The sequence below is a fragment of the Saimiri boliviensis genome, chromosome 19 (genome assembly GCF_048565385.1).
Source record: "Saimiri boliviensis isolate mSaiBol1 chromosome 19, mSaiBol1.pri, whole genome shotgun sequence".
NCBI classification, from domain to species: domain Eukaryota; kingdom Metazoa; phylum Chordata; class Mammalia; order Primates; family Cebidae; genus Saimiri; species Saimiri boliviensis.
The window spans coordinates 8,174,202-8,190,705 of record NC_133467.1 but is presented as its reverse complement, the minus strand read 5'-3'; the positions used below and the strand labels follow the sequence as shown (position 1 = coordinate 8,190,705).

Sequence of the window (16,504 nt, the reverse complement as noted above, 5' to 3'; positions counted from 1 at the left end):
CGTCAGCATAGACCTGAAGGTTAGCAGAAGTTTGTCGAAGAGAGAGAAAATGACTTTTCTGAATTGGAAAAAATAGGCATATGTGAATTAGTCTGAAGGAAAGGTATAATAGTACATGATTCAAGGAAATGAAGGAAGTTCAGTATGGTTGGAACACAAAACATTTCAAAGAATATGATTATTTGGAATGACTTTCACTCTTCGTGATCTGCGCAGGCCTTATTACTGACGGCCACGTAGCCCACGCATACGTCTTGTCAGATGATCTTGTGAACTGGCCGTTCAGTTTCTTCTTTTAACGTGGCAGAGTATATTTAAAACTTAAACTGCATCCAGGCATCTAAGGTTCAGCACTGGCACCTTTTCTTGAAAATTTTGTTGACTACAGCAACAGATTTAGGCTGTAATAATTACTATGTGGTAGTATTATATGATACCATATTACAAAACATGAAAAAAACCACATCTTGGTATCACATTTTTCCTTTTCTCCAACATCAGGCTTAGACATCAACTAGTATTCTAATTTATGGCCCTTTTAAATGATCTCTTGGGTGTGAAGCCAAGTTATAGCCCTTTTAAGTGATCTCTTGATCTGTCAGCTTTACAGTTTTCTTCATTCTTCTTCTTGCTGTGTGTATATGAAAAAGACCAACTGTGGGTGTGCATGTGTGCGCGCGCGCGCGCCTGTGTGTGTGTGTGTGTGTGTGTGTGTGTGTGTGTGTGTAAGTTGTTTTAAAAACAAAATTTCCTGCTCAGGTTTTCACAGAAAGATATTTTTCAAAATATGGAAGTGAGGAAGCACACTCAACACTGAGTGATATTGGTAAAATGGAAAGTCGGAGTGAATCAAGCCAGCTTACTATTAATAGTAATGAGCTCTTGGTGCCAAACAGGCTAACACAGTTTTGACTGCCTCAAGGCCAGAAGACTGGGCTCATTTTCACCATTCCCGTGATGCAGGGACATGTTGGAGAATCCTGTAGGCTGACGCAGCAATTTGCAGCCAGCAAGCTCTCTGGCTTCCGATGGTGCTTGGATGTTAAGAAGCTGCTAGGAAAATAGAGTGACACATATGTAAGAGAATTTAGTTCTCATATGTCTAGAATCATTATGAGGTGCCTTCCAACCTTAAGGATTTTTGTGTCCAGAATTTATTGAAGATTTTTTTTTTGACCAGGAGCCATCAATTTTACAAGAGATCGAATATAAAATATTTATAACATTTTCCGTCTTTTTACTGTGAATAGGTGAGTCATCTCCCTGAAGTGAAAAAATTCCTACCTCTTTCTACCACCTATTAACAATGGAGGGGCACTGCCCCATATCCCACAGAAACTAGGGTTGTCTTCACATTAGGGGCAGTCAACCACATGGCTATGACAGCATGGTTGCATACCAAAATACAAGGGCTTTTAAAAAATACCATTGTAGGATGACTAGAAATTTTACCAAAAATGTAGAAAGCTATTATTCAGATTATTACAGTAATACAGGAAAGAAAACCACCACTGGAATAGGTAATCAAAGAACTAGTGTTCTGTTGGCAGTTCTGGTCTTCCCAGTTATATGCTCATGGACACGTAGACTCTGACTTTTACCTGCCTCATCTGGAAAACGGGGTATAAATAGGACCTGCTGTGTCTGCTTCACAGAGCTTTTATTAATAGTAAAGTGCTATGTGCACAAAATTATCCCTTTGAAATAATAAGATATTTTTAGAAAAGTTAGAAGTTGAGAGGCTGCTATTGGAAAATAAAAAATGTAAAAATGATGAAACTATAATTACAAAAGCGGAGGACTGTGAATGACTTAATAATGAGTTTTTAGGCAAATAGAATTTTTTGAGAACTCACAATATCTAGAAAAATGAGGAAGAAAGCTAGTGTAATAGGGTTCTCTAGAGAAACAGGGCCAATAGGAGATATTAATTTATTAATTATGAGGTATTAATTTATGACAAATAGGAGATATTGATTATTGATTTATTATGAGACATTAATTACTGCTAACTAATTAATTATTGGCTCACACAATTATGGAGGCTGAGCAGTCCTATGATCTGCTATCTCAAGCTGAAAATGCTGTAAAGTTGGGGTGTATTTTGGTCTTAGTCTGAAAGACCTGAGAATCAGGGGAGCTGAAAATGTAAATATCAATCTGAGGGCAGGATAAGATGTGAGGAGATGTCTCAGTTCCAGCAGAGAGGGGAGAATAAAGGGAGTGAAGTCTTCCTTTCTCCGCCTCTGTTCTGTTTGGGTTCTCAGCAGATTGGGTGAGGCCCATCAGCACCTAGGAGGGCAGTCTACTTTACTGAGCTCACTGATTCAAATGCTGACGTCATTTAGAAATACCCTCACAGACATACCTAGAAACAGTGTTTAATCTGGACACCACATGGCCTACTGGAATTGATGTGTAAAATTAATCATCACCGCTAATAAGAAACTTCTTACTTTTCCTGGATATCAGCCCTGCCCTGCCACAAGCCTCTCTTAGGAGGCAACTGTGCACTAATTTAAAGTAATGTCCATGTTTCTGCTTCTTTAGCACACAGCATAGATCAGAAATCCCTAGAAGGTCACCAGGTTTATCTTTCAGTTCTCAAATTTCTTTTTGGTTCTTTTAAAAATCTTCTTAGTCATTTTTTTAATACTACCAGTTCCATAGAGTTGTATTTCAATTTGACTTTATTTTCCTTGAACATCCTAAGTATAGTGTAGCTGATGAATGGATGTGTGTGTTTCTGTGGCAGTTGATTAATTACGCTGGTTTGTAGTCATGCCTCCTTATGTTCCCAGTTACTCTGATTTTGTGTCGAACATTGTGGTGAAAAATAGAAGTAATCTTTTAGAGATAACTTATTTACTTCCATCAGGCCCCTGGGGAAACCAGCAGGTTGGGACAAACGTAATCCCAGATGGGTTGTTTTCTGGGCAGCTTAGATTACACTCAAATGGGTTGCCAGTACGTGGAAGGGATGTTCATGGTTATTCCTATGTCATGGACTATGGAGATTTTAATTTGAAGCAGGAGTGTGGATTACCAGGATCCTTATGCTTAGAATGCTCATGAATCTTTCAAGGCTGCACAGTGTCTCATCCTGTCCTCTTCTGGATCAGGAAATGCCACCGTGGTAACACTGAGCTCAGCTCCCTGGTTTTGTGTACTCTTTTTAATCTTTGCTGTCTGTCCTGGTGGTTAACGCTTTCCTATCTAGTTAGTTCTTTCCTAGTTTTAGACAGATGTTTGTTTATTTATTAAAACGTTATCCAGTTTATAGTTATTTGGAGTGTGCAGTGGTCACCTCGGTACTTACTCTGCTGTTACCGTAAGTGGAATTCCCTAATTACTTCTTTCACAGTCAGTGGTGCCTCCAGACAACCCCCAAAAGATGGATAATCATCCTATTTTAAAGGATTTCCACACATGCTGAGGTTATCCCCTAAACTTGACATTCAACATTGCCCTGTGTGCAGTTCTAATGTTGGAGTCTGGATTTGTGCCAGGGAACCCTTGAGAAAATCCTGTGTTACTGGCCGGAGTGATGGTTCTTCACTATATGACAGTTTTTTCCTACATCTGGAATATGGATCTTCACTGCCCAGTGACATGAGATAGGTAAAGGGAGCCTCCTCCCCGTCGAAGGCTATATGCTGAGAGTAAGAAAACCTCCTTTTACCCACTTTATCATTTTGCTTAGTGTATAATATTAAGTAAAATAATATATTTAATTTATATATAATTATATACCAATGTAATATATTATTAACATGGATATAGAAATAATATAAATATTGAAAGTTTTACTTTTCTGTTTTTAATTCTTTTTATATATAGTCATTTCATTCTCAGAAAAGTCATACGAAGTTGGTTTTCTGATTGCCATTTTATATATGAGGAAACAAAGACAGAAAACAGAAAATTATATTGTAAATGCCCTTCTGTCTGTCTGTTTTTTTTTTTAACCTAAAACTCCTGAGAATATACCACATAAGTCTGTGTCTTTTAGTTATGAACTTTTTTTTTTTTTTTTTTTTGAGACAGGGTCTCACTTTGTCACCCAGGTTGGAGTGCAGTGGCATGATCTCGGCTCACTGTAACCTCCGCCTCCCGGCTTCAAGTGATTGTCCTGCTTCAGCCTCCTGAGTAGCTGGGATTATAGGTGTGCACTACTACGCCTGGCTAATTTTTTGTATTTTTAATGGAGATGGGGTTTCATCATGTTGGACAGGCTGGTCTGGAACTTTTGACCTTAAGTGATCTGCCCTCCTCGGCCTCCCAAAATGCTGGCATGACAGGCATGAGCCACCCCACCTGGCCTGAGCCTTTTATTTGTTGCTTAATGAACAGAACAAGTAAGTCAGGGAGGAGGTTTTTAAGAAATTCCTTAAAATGGGGATAAAATATCTAAAATAGCATTTGTTGGCATATCCAGATTTTCAAGTGTATTGGATTTATTGGCCTTAAAGTTCACATATGAAAACCGTTTGTGCAAAGGCATCTTAGATCTGAATGAACATGGTCATCTAGGGCAGTAAGTCTAAACCGAATAAATATGACTGCCCCAAAGTGCCAAGGATGTGTGGAAAAAACTTTTCAACAGCACATGCTACTTCATGTATTCTAATGAGCTCCTCCAGAAAGGGGGAGGTGCACCTGTCACTCCCAGTCCACTCAATCACCAATACTCCAGCAGAGTGTAGATTTCATCATAAGTATTGAGGTAGCAAAAGGCTGATGTTCAATTTGTGTGTGTGTGTGTGTGTGTGATGCTATAGCTATTTAGTTACCATTGGACTAGAATCTATATTGCACTGACAATTTAGGTGCCAGATATTTGAGCGATTGTTTTGTTTAAGTGTTATAAGGATATTATAGTCACTACAAATTCATGGTGAACATATCATTAAATAAATATTTTACCATTTTCTTTTTTAAAGACAGGGTCTGCTACGTTGCCTAGGCTGGTCTCAAACTCCTGGACTCAAGCGATTCTTCTGAGACTTTCAAGTAGTTGTGACTACACGTGTGCACCACTGCACCCAGATAAATTATAATTTTAGAACCAACCTGTTATCATTAATATTTTCTTTTGCCGGCTGCCACTGCTGGAGCAGGCCCTGCAATCTTTTTCCTTTTTTGTCTGACACGTCACTTTTTAAAATTCTGTTTTTAATTGACACATAGTAATTGTACATATTTACAGGATGCAGTATCATGTTCCAATATGTTATACATAGTGTAATAAATCAAGATTTTTAGCATATTCGTCACCTCATACGTTTATCCTGTCTTTGTGGTGAGCACACTGAAAATCTTCTCTTCTATTTTGAGATGTGCATCACCCTACTATTAACCGTAGTCAGCCTGCTGTGCTGCAGGACACCAGTACTTTCTCCGCCTCCCTGACATTTTACCCATTTACCATTCTCTCCCTATTTTCTCCTCCTTCCTGTCTTCCCTAGCCTCTGGTAGCCACTATCTTACTCTCTACTTCTATGGCATCAACTTCTTTAGATTCCACTTATGGGTAGATCTTGTGCTATTTGTCTTTCTGTGCCAATACATAACTTTTTTTTTTTTTTTTTTTTTTTTTTTTTTTTTTTTTTGAGATGGAGTCTTGCTCTGTTGTCCAGGCTGGAGGGCAGTGGTGCAGTCTTGGCTCACTGCAACCTCTGTCTCCCAGGTTCAAGCCATTCTCCTGTCTCAGCCTCCCGAGGAGCTGGTATTACAGGTGCCCACCACCACACCCAGCTAATTTTTGTATTTTTAGTAGAGATGGAGTTTCACTATGTTGGTCAGTCTGGTCTCGAACTCTTGACCTCAGATGATCCATCCTCCTCAGCCTCCCCAAGGGCTGGGGTTATGGGTGTGACGTGAGCTGCCATGCCCAGCGGCAATATATACCTATTTAACATAATGTCCTCCAGGTTCATCCCTATTAGAACAAATGACAGGATTTCCTTCTTTCTTGTGGTTGAATAGTACTCCTTTGTTTACATGCACCGCGTTTATTTATCCATTCATCCATTGATGAGCACTTAGGTTGATTCCATATCTTGGTTATTGTGAATGGTGTTGCAGTTAACGTGGGAGTGCAAATTTGTCTTTGACACACTATTTTCATTTCTTTTGGCTATATACCCAATGGTAGAATTGCTGGACCATATGGTAGTATCATTTTTAATTCTTTCGGAGAACCTTCATACTGTTTTACACATGGCTATACAAATTTACTTTTCCACCAACAGTGTTTAAATGTTTCTCTTTGTCTACATCTATGCCAGCATTTGTTATTTTTGTGGTCTTTATGATAGCGATTCTAGTTGGAATGAGGTAATATTTCATGGTTTTGATTTGCATTTCCCTGAGGATAAATGATGTTGAGCATTTTTTCATATACTTGTTGGCCATTTGAGTGTCGTCTTTTGAGAAATGTCTATTTAGGTCTTTAACCTGTTTTAAAAATCAGATTGTTATTATTTTGCTATTGAGTTGAGTTCCTTATATACACTCTGGATGTCAGTCTCTATACTTATGGTTAAAAGAGGACATAAAATCTCCTTACTGCGATAAGAATGAACTCTATATTTGCTTTTATTTTTAAAAATATATACATATATAGCTCAGGTGTGGTGCTCATGCCTGTAATCCCAGCACTTTGGCTGAGGTGTACAGATCACTTGAGCCTAGGAGTTTGAGACTAGCCTGAGCAATATGGCAAAATCCCATCTCTACTAAAACAAAAACAACATACAAAAATTACCCAGGTGTGGTGGTGCATGCCTGTAGTCCCAGTTACTTGGGAGGCTGAGATAGGAAGATCATCTGAGCTACTGCACTCTAGCCTGGGTGACAGAATGAGACTCTGTCTCAAAAAAATAAAATATATATATATATATACACACACATAGACACACATAATATATTGCCAAACTTAATGTATAAACTTATTGTGCAGGTAATAAATTTCTTGTTCATGGAAGGAGGAACCTCAAGTCATATTTCTGACTTCGATTCTCTTTTAGCGATGTCTTCTAGAGATAACCAATTCTGTTCCAAATTAGGTGTTTTGAGCATTAAGATAATTTCTGCACATAACCAACCCATGACTGAGAATTTTGAAAGCAAGGTTAGATAGTATTGTTAGACTATAAAGAGAGAATGCTGATTTTTTAAAAAACTGTTGGTGAATAATAGCAAAACGCCTGTGCTTCATAGTTATATTAGAATGGCCGGGCGCGGTGGCTCAAGCCTGTAATCCCAGCACTTTGGGAGGCCGAGGCGGGTGGATCACGAGGTCGAGAGATCGAGACCATCCAGGTCAACATGGTGAAACCCCGTCTCTACTAAAAATACTAAAAATTAGCTGGGCATGGTGGTGCGTGCCTGTAATCCCAGCCACTCAGGAGGCTGAGGCAGGAGAATTGCCTGAACCCAGGAGGCGGAGGTTGCGGTGAGCCGAGATCGCGCCATTGCACTCCAGCCTGGGTAACAAGAGCGAAACTCCGTCCCAAAAAAAAAAAAAAAAAAAAAGAATGAAACTCCACACCAGGAAGTGAAACTGAAAATAAGTATCTTACCAAAAAAATCTCATGATTTATTAATGACATTAATGCAGCCATTAAAAAAAATTTCTGAGACAGTGCCTGTTCCCAATTATGATTATCTGAGTTTATAATAACATATCGTAGTCTTTGTCGTACTAATGGTTTTTAGTTTTAAAAATTAGGCAAAGTTAGGCTGAATAGAGAAAACAGTATTTGCATGCAGAATCTACATCAGCTTTATGTTATAATTATTTCTTTGGTTCATGTCTTATATCAGTAGAGTTTTAAACAGACCAGGAAAATCATTAAATTGATTTGGTATAAACTGGTTCTTTTTTTCAATGCCAATCGTTGTTACATATATCAATATACTGATCCAGAATGAATAAAACGCTTTTTTCTTAATAAATAAAAAATTACAATTTTGAAAAGAAAAAGGTCTTGGTTTTTACTATGGAAACTATTATGGATGAAGAAAGACACTCAGAGTAATCCGAGACCTAAAGGCAAACCTTAAACTTCGTGACTAAATTGGTGGATCGAGCTTAGATTTGACATCTCAATTAAAATAATGACATCTCTCCCTGCCAACTACCAGCCACCATCGTCCTGAGTCATTAGTTTCCCCTGGAGAACACTGGTTGCGAATTCAGTAATATAATTTCCTCTGGCACTATCTCTGAGATATAATCAAACATCTTCTATGCAAGTTGAAACCTGGTTCAGTCTGGACTAGTTTGAAATTACTTGTGATAGTGGCCCCAGGAAATATGGTAAATGATTCTCCAAAGACTATTTGGATAATCACTGATTGAAACTGAACATCTTTCTCCGAGAGTGTGTGCTTACTTTATTATAGATACTTTCTTATTAATCCTTAAAGCTCTTAGAAAGAGATAGGCACAGACATAGGACAGTAAGCCTGAATTGTAGTAAAAGGTCACCATTTACGATCTTTTTTTTTTTTTTTTGAGACAGTTTTTCTCTGTGGCCGAGGCTGAAGTACAGTGGCTCCATCTCAACTCACTGCAACCTCTGCCTCCCTGGGTTCAAGTTATTTTCCTGCCTCAGCCTCCTGAGTAGCTGGGATTACAGGCGCGTGCCACCACGCTCAGCTAATTTTTGTATTTTTAGCACAGACGGAATTTCACCATGTTTGTCAGGGTGGTCTTTAACTCCTGACCTCGTGATTCACCCACCTGTAATCCTATCACCCAAAGTGATAGGATTACAGGTGTGAGCCACCATGCCCGGCCGTCACCATTTACTATCTATGAGTTACTGGGAAATTACTGAGCCTCTCGGAATCTCATTTTACTCATTTATAAATATAAATAAAAACACCTATTCTATAGGATTGTTGGGAATATTCAATGACAGTTGGTGTCTAGTAGAACGTATGACTTACGGCTTACATTCAATGAGTCCTTGTAATAAAAACAATCTTTCTGTACGTGTTATTCAGAAACAATATATGAATATATTTGCAGCAACTTCAAAAGGCAAATATTCATTAGTGGATTAAAATATTGCTCAATTTTTATGATGTAAGGAAGTTTCTAGGTATTTGAAAACCCATGTAATTTTAGAAGCTCTTAGAAGAGCATAGATGATTTTGGGAGGGGAGCATCATTATGTATAATAATTATTATTGAGAGGGTTTCTTGAGTGGAGAAAGCTAATTTTTAAGATAGATTTTCAAGAGCATCTTCTCATTGTATTGCAAGCTCAGTTAAAATCTGTGTAGATTCATTTTTTACATGTGGATGTCCAGCTGTTCGAGCACCGTTTGTTGAAAAGACTATCTTTGCTTCATTGCGTTGTCTTTTCTCCTTTGTAAAAGATCAGTTGACTTTATTTATGTTCTTCTCTATTCTGTTCTATTGACCTGATTGATTGATTTATTTATTGCCAGTACCAGACTGTCTTGGTTACTGTAGCTTTATAGTAAGTCTTGAAGTTGCATAACATCAGTACTCTAACTTTTTTCTTCTCTTTCAATTTTGTGTTCACCATTTTGGGGTCTTTTGCCGCTTCATATGAATTTTAGAATCAGTTTCTCATTTTCACAGAATCGTTTGTGATTTTTGTTGGGACTTTGTTGAATCTATAGATCACTTTGGGAAGAACTGACATCTTTACATTATTGAGTCTTCCCATCCATGAATATGGAAACTTTCTCCATTTATTTAGTTTTCTTTATTACATCTGAGTTTTCTATTCTTCTTCATATAGATCTTTTACATACTATGTTAGATTTATGACTATTTTATTTGGGGAATTGCTAATAGAAGTATTATTGTGTTTTTAATTTCAAAGTCTATTTGTTCATTTCTGGTATGTAGAAGAGCAATTTGACTTTTGTATATTAATCTTATCTCCTACAACCTTGTTATATTCACATATTAGTTCCAAGAATTTTTTTTAATTGATTATATTGGATTTTCTAAATAGACATTCATGTTATTTGTGAACAAAGTTTCATTTCTTCATTCTCAATCTATATACATTTTATTTCCTTTTCTTATCTTACTGCATTAAGTAGGGCTTCCAGTACAATGTTGAAAAGGGTTGATGACAGGGAACCTCCTTGCCTTGTTCCTGATCTTTTCCAGGAGGCTTCTGTTTTGCCGTCATTAAGTACGACATTAATTATAGTTTATTTGAAGATGTCTTTTATCAAGTTGATGAAGCTTCCTTCTATTTCTGGCTTGCTGTAAGATTTTTTAAATTAGGAATGGGTGTTAAATTTTGTCAAATGCTGTTTATTAATCTGTTGATATGATCATGTAGTTTTTCTTGTTTAGTCGGTTGATATGATGGATTAAATTAATAGACTTTTGAATGCTGAACCTTGCATATCTGAAATACACCCCACTTGGTCATAGTGTATAATTCTTTTCTTTCTTTCCGTTTTTTTTTTTTTTTTGTTTGTTTGTTTTTTTTTAAGACAGTCCTGCTCTGTCACCCAGGCTGGAGTGCAGTGGGGCTACTTCTCTCACTGCAAACTCTGCCGCCCGGGTTCAAGTAATTCTCTTGCTTCAGTCTCTCAAGTAGCTGGGATTACAGGCACACACCACCATGGCTGGCTTTTTTGTATTTTTAGTAGAGACGGGGTTTCACCATCTTAGCCAGGCTGGTCTCAAACTCCTGACCTCAGGTGATCAGCCGCCTTGGGCTCCCAAAGTGTTGGGATTACAGGCATGAGCCACTGTGCCCGGCCCGGTGCATAATTCTTTTTATATGTTGTTAGACTTGGTTTGCTAATATTTTATTGAGAACTTTTGCATGTATGTTCTTGAGAAATATCAGTCTGTAGTTTTCTTTTCTTGTAATGTTTTTTTCTAGTTTTGGAATTAGGGTAATGGTGGCCTCCAAGAAGGAGTTAAGAAGTATTCCCTCTGCTTTTATCCTCTGGAAGAGATTGTAGAGAATTGATACAGTTTCCTGTTAAATGTTTGGTAGAATTTAACAGTGAACCCATGTGAACATGGTGCTTTCTGTTTTGTAAGGTTATTAATTATTGATTAAATTTTTAATAGATATGGGCCTATTTAGATTGTCTATTTCTTCTTGTGTAAATTTTGATAGATTCTGTCTTTTAAAAAATTGGTTCATTTCATCTAGATTATCAAATTCCTGAGCATCGAGCTGTTTGTAGTATTTCTAGTTGTCCTTTTAATGTCCATGTGATCTGTAATAATGTCCCTTATCATTTCTGGTATTAGTAGTTTTATTCTTTCTCTCTTTTTTTTCTTAGTCAGCATGGCTAATGGCTCATTGATTTTACTGAGTTTTCCAAAGAACCAAATTTTGGTTTCATTGATTTTTCTCTATTTATTTCCTGTTTCAAATTTTATTGATTTCTCTTCTAATTTTTACTGTTTTTCTATTGCTTACCTTGGATTCAATTTACTCTTCTTTTCTAGTACTTAGGTAGTAGCTTAGATTATTAATTTTTTTCCTTCTTCTTTTTTTAATATAGCATTCAGTGCTATAAAATTTCCTAAGTACTGCTTTCAGTGTATCAGTCAAATTTTGACAAAGTGTATTGTCAATTTCATTTAGTTCCAAATATTTTTATGATTGATCATTTCATTTATGTACAATAAAACTGGCTACTCAGAACTCTTTTGATGTTGAAGGTATTTCTTGTTTAAAATAAAATCGAATAAGCCTCATTTTGAAAGACTTTTATGCTTCTCTGCCTTTTTAGCAAGGTATGCTTATTATCCATGTCTTCACCTCTTTTATGCTGTGTTATAAATTGGATTGTTAATTACACTATTGATGGAGTGATTTCTACAGAAGCTGTTGAGTGCTTTCTAGTTTTTGTCTCTATGTTCTTCTACTGCTGGTCCTTATGAATCTGTCTACACTTTTGACAATTTTTTTTGCCTCCTTGCATTTAGACTGTCACTACTCACTTTTCAGTATTGTCAGTACCTGAGCCTCTTTTTAATTAATTATGAACTTTTTAACCAGTTAAGCAAGCCTACTAAAATTAAGGGAAGTTACCTCTCCTAAGATTATTATTATTACTTTTTTTTTTAAGAAAAAGAAAGAAAGAAAAATAAAAAATAAATAAAAAAAAAGAATGAAGGAGAGGAAGAAAGAGGAAGAGGAAGAGGGAGAGAGAATGGAAGTGTTGCTTTATTGCCCAGGCTAAAATGCAGTCTAAAAATGGGTATTGAAAGCCTCTTTTATACCAATAATTGTGCTTAATAATGGAGACAGGAAAAAAATGAGGGAAGAAAATAACAAACAAGCAGCCAACCAATATTTCATTTCAACCTGTAGGTAGGTGTGATGTGGTACTGATAAGAGTGTATATTTTGTGTATTTAAAGTGGAGAGTTCTATAAATGCTTATTAAGTTTACTTGTTCCAGATCTGAGTTCAGGTCCTGGATATCCTCGCTAATTTTCTGTCTCATTGATCTGTCTAATATTGATGTTGAAGTCTCCCACTATTATTGTGTGGGAGTCTAAGACTTACATAAGTCTTATGTATCTGGGTGCTCCTGTATTGGGTGCGTATATATTTAGGATCGTTAGCTCTTCTTGTTGCATTGATCCTTTTACCATTACGTAATGTCCTTCTTTGCCTCTTTTGATCTTTGTTGCTTTAAAATCTATTTTATCAGAGGCGAGAATTGCAACTCCCGCTTTTTATTTATTGATTTATTTTTGCTCTCCATTTGGTTGGTAAATCTTTCTCCATCCCTTTGTTTTGAGTCTTTGTGTATAGATGGGTCTGGATGGAGCATACTGATGGGTTTTGGCTGTGTCTTTTGACTAGGAGATTTAGTCACGTTTAATACTGCCATTTGATGTTAGCTGGCTGTTTTGCCCATTAGTTGATTTAAATTCTTCATTATGTTGATGCCGTTTCCTTTTTGGTATATTTTTGGAAAGGCTGATTGATACTGGTTGTTCCTTTCTATGTGTAGTGGTTCTTTCAAAAGCTCTTGTAAAGCAGGCCTGGTGGTGATTAAATCTCTGAGTGCTTGCTTGTTCACAAAAAAAACTTTATTTTTCCTTCACTTATGAAGCTTAGTTTGGCTGGATATGTGATTCTGGCTTGAAAGTTCTTTTCTTTAAGGATGTTGAATATTGGCCCCCACTCTCTTCTGGCTGGTAGGGTTTCTGCTGAGATACCTGTTGTAAGTCTGATAGGCTTCCCTTTGTGGGTAACCCGACCTTTCTCTCTGGCTGCCCTTAGTATTTTCTCCTTCATTTCAACCCTGGTGAATCTGACGATTATGTGCCTTGGGGTTGCTCTTCTTGAGGAATATCTTTGTGGTGTTCTCTGTATTACCTGCAGTTGAATATTGTCCTGCCTTGCTAGGTTGGGGAAGTTTTCCTGAATAATATCCTGAAGAGTATTTTCCAGCTTGGATTCATTCTCTTCGTCACATTCAGGTACACCTATCAAACGTAAATTAAGTCTTTTCACATAGTCCCATATTTCCTGGAGATTTTGCTCATTCCTTTTTATCCTTTTTTCTCTAATCTTGTCTTCTCATTTTATTTCATTAAGTTGGTCTTCGACCTCTGATATCCTTTCTTCTGCTTGATCAATTGGGCTGTAAAAACTTGTGCATACTTCACGAAGTTCTCATGTTGTATTTTTCAGCTCTATTAATTCACTTACATTCCTCTCTAAATTGTCTATTCTCATTAGCATTTCATCGAACCTTTTTTCAAAGTTCTTAGTTTCTTTTAACTCACAGAAGTTTCTTATCATCCACCTTTTGAAACCTACTTCTGTTAATGGAAGACACTTGTTCTCCATCAGGCCTTGTTCCGTTGCTGATGAGGAACTGTGGTCCCCTGTAGAGGGAGAGGCGTTCTGATTTTGGGTATTCTCAGCCGTTTTAGGCTGGTTTCTTCCCTTCATTATAAATTTATCCATTTGTCATCTTTGTAATTACCGACTTTCTAATTAGGTGTCTGAGTGGACGTCCAACTTGTTGATTCCCAGCACCGGAATCTGAGCAACCCACTGCGCTGGGTAAAAAAGCAGCGTTAAGATTCGTGGTGCTTTTCTGATTCTGCACCAAGAACAGCTGCACCGAGGCGCCGACCGCCACACCGGCCACGAGAGTCGCGCTGGCAACCCGTGGGTCTCCTCTGCTGGGAATCTCCTGGTCTGTGAGCAACAAAAATTCATCTGAAAGTGTGGTGTCCTCTTGCTCTCTGCGCTTTCACTGGGGGCTACAATCCTGAGGTGCTAGTGATCAGCCATGTTGGACCTCTCTTCTCCTAAGATTAAAACAAGAAATGCTTCCGTTTTAGATAAAGACTTTGTAAACTTTTCAGCTGCTTCAAGAATTATGTGAGTTCCCACTTCCTCATTCTGCTTTAGTGAGGATTGTTTGATTACTGTTTTCCATTTAGATAAAGTGTCTAATGAAGTTCTCTACCTGTTAATATTTCCTGTGTTATGCAAGCTATTAGGCAGATAGCAAATTTTAATATTCTTGCATGTGATTTCTAACAAATGCATTAAAATTAGTGCAGTTAGTTTGCTGGTTATGGCCTTGGGTCCATAGGATTTTGAAAGCTGTCCTGGAAATGTTGTGCAGAAAAGTCTTTTGAGTGATTACTTCAGTGAACAACAACAACCACCACCACCAAACCTCAAACATCTTGCTCTGAGTTCACCTCTACAAGCCAGGGCTTCCTAGTTAAGGAGTACAAAGCCCAATTGTGCTCCTAGAATACGTGCAGTCCTGCTGTACATTTTTTACCCAGCGCTTGGTAAACCGGACTGCAAAGAAATGCTTATAGTCAAGCTGTAGCAACATTTTAAGGCACGATCTAAACGTCTCAGAGATTCCGTGATGAGAGAGTAGAGTCAAAAGAGGAGCAGCCTTAGGATCAAAGAATGTTTCTGGTGTGCATGCTACTTGTTTTAAAGTAGAATATTTTTAATTAGTCTCAAGGAAAAAATGAGGTTCCATATTGGAAGCTTATTTTAAATTTACTGCCATTTTATTTCCAGGTGGAGCACCAGTATTCCCACAAGTTTACGGTGGTGGTGTTACGTGCAACGAAAGTGACAAAGGGGGCCTTTGGTGACATGCGTAAGTTCCCTTATTTGCTTTGCTGTTGAACATGTGTAACCATGGTTCACTCTTTCATTGCTTGAATTCCTTGACAAATCAGAGGTTCTGCCTTCTTCAAATGTGGTTATGTTTGCCTAGACCTTTGAATAACATTTTCAATAGTTCTCTGATGCTATCTGTCAGAATAACATTTTGCCTGAGTCTTAAATTAGCCGAGATCACTTGGAGTCAGACCAGATGATTTTCTTGTGACATACACATCTTGGGAATTCAAAAAAAAAAATTTTAAATTCTGCTTCTAAAAGAGTACTAAGTAAAGACTTTAAATAAGCTGCCTCTGTGAGGTATTATGCATTTAGAATTATTAAAATGTAGTTTTTCTCTTATTCTTATGCCTTTGAGTGTATTTATTTTGTATGCAATAGCCATAGAGATTGTTATAGGACAGACTGAAATGATGCCAACCACAGCCTGCAAATAATGCTGAATTAACTTGTTGAGAGTATCTTTCTTCACGGTTTTAAAAAAGGCTGTTTTCCCTTTGGAATCTTATTATTTAAATGGTTGGAATTCATGCAGGTGGGAATAACAAGAATAATGAATACAAATAAATATTATGACGATGGATTTGATAACATCCTAGATTTAATAACACCTTAGATTTGTTAAGGTCTTAGATTGTTGCTATGGGAATGGATTATTTAAATCTCAAAAGCAGTCTTTTTGGAAAAAGAACAGAGATTGCAACATATCGACCAGGAAACAAGGTAGGGTTCCCAGGCCAAATAACATGTAAACTGGTACCTGAAGGAAAAGTATCTTGGCGATGAGAGCAAGAAGTCCCAGGCAGAGGAAACAGCATGGTCCAAGGCAAAAAAAGGCCAGAATGCTTGCGAGGATCTGGAACACACCCAGCATTCCTAGAGAATAGGTAACAGAGGTGGAGGTGGAGGGGCAGATGAGACTAGGATGGTAAGTCCTAATCAGACAGATGTAGGACTCAGATTTTATCATAAATGCAATGGGAAGAATTTGGTGGCACCTGAGTAGTAAGTCCCATAACTGAAATTTTATTTTTCTAAATGTTCTGATTATAGTATATTAAATATATTGGAGAGGAATGTGGAGAATCACTTTTCCTTGTTTCTTTTTTTTCCCCCAAAGAATAGGAGGGACTTCACCTTGTTGAAATGGCAGTGAAAATGCCAGTAGAGGAGGAGGAGTTAGTTACTAAGGAAAGAAAGAATGTGAGCTCAAGGTTCATACCATCAGTGAATGAGGAGAGTTCAGGAAGGTGGTAAATGTCAGAAGCAAGGAGAGGATTGTTAGGTAGAAGCTAATGGCAAGAGTTTTGGCTGAGCCGTGGTTTTCATGACAGG

General features: G+C 37.5%; 1 protein-coding gene across 3 annotated transcripts in view; it reads left to right on the top strand.

Moving 5' to 3' along the window:
- The window catches only part of PLA2G4A (phospholipase A2 group IVA), a 147,296-nt gene that overhangs the window by 27,880 nt on the left and 102,912 nt on the right, over window positions 1–16,504 (top strand). For all 3 annotated transcript variants that reach the window (XM_039460258.2, XM_074389828.1, XM_074389827.1), the window contains one exon: window positions 15,062–15,143. In XM_039460258.2, the coding sequence (XP_039316192.1) occupies window positions 15,062–15,143 (82 nt within the window). The remainder of the gene's footprint in view (window positions 1–15,061; window positions 15,144–16,504) is intronic.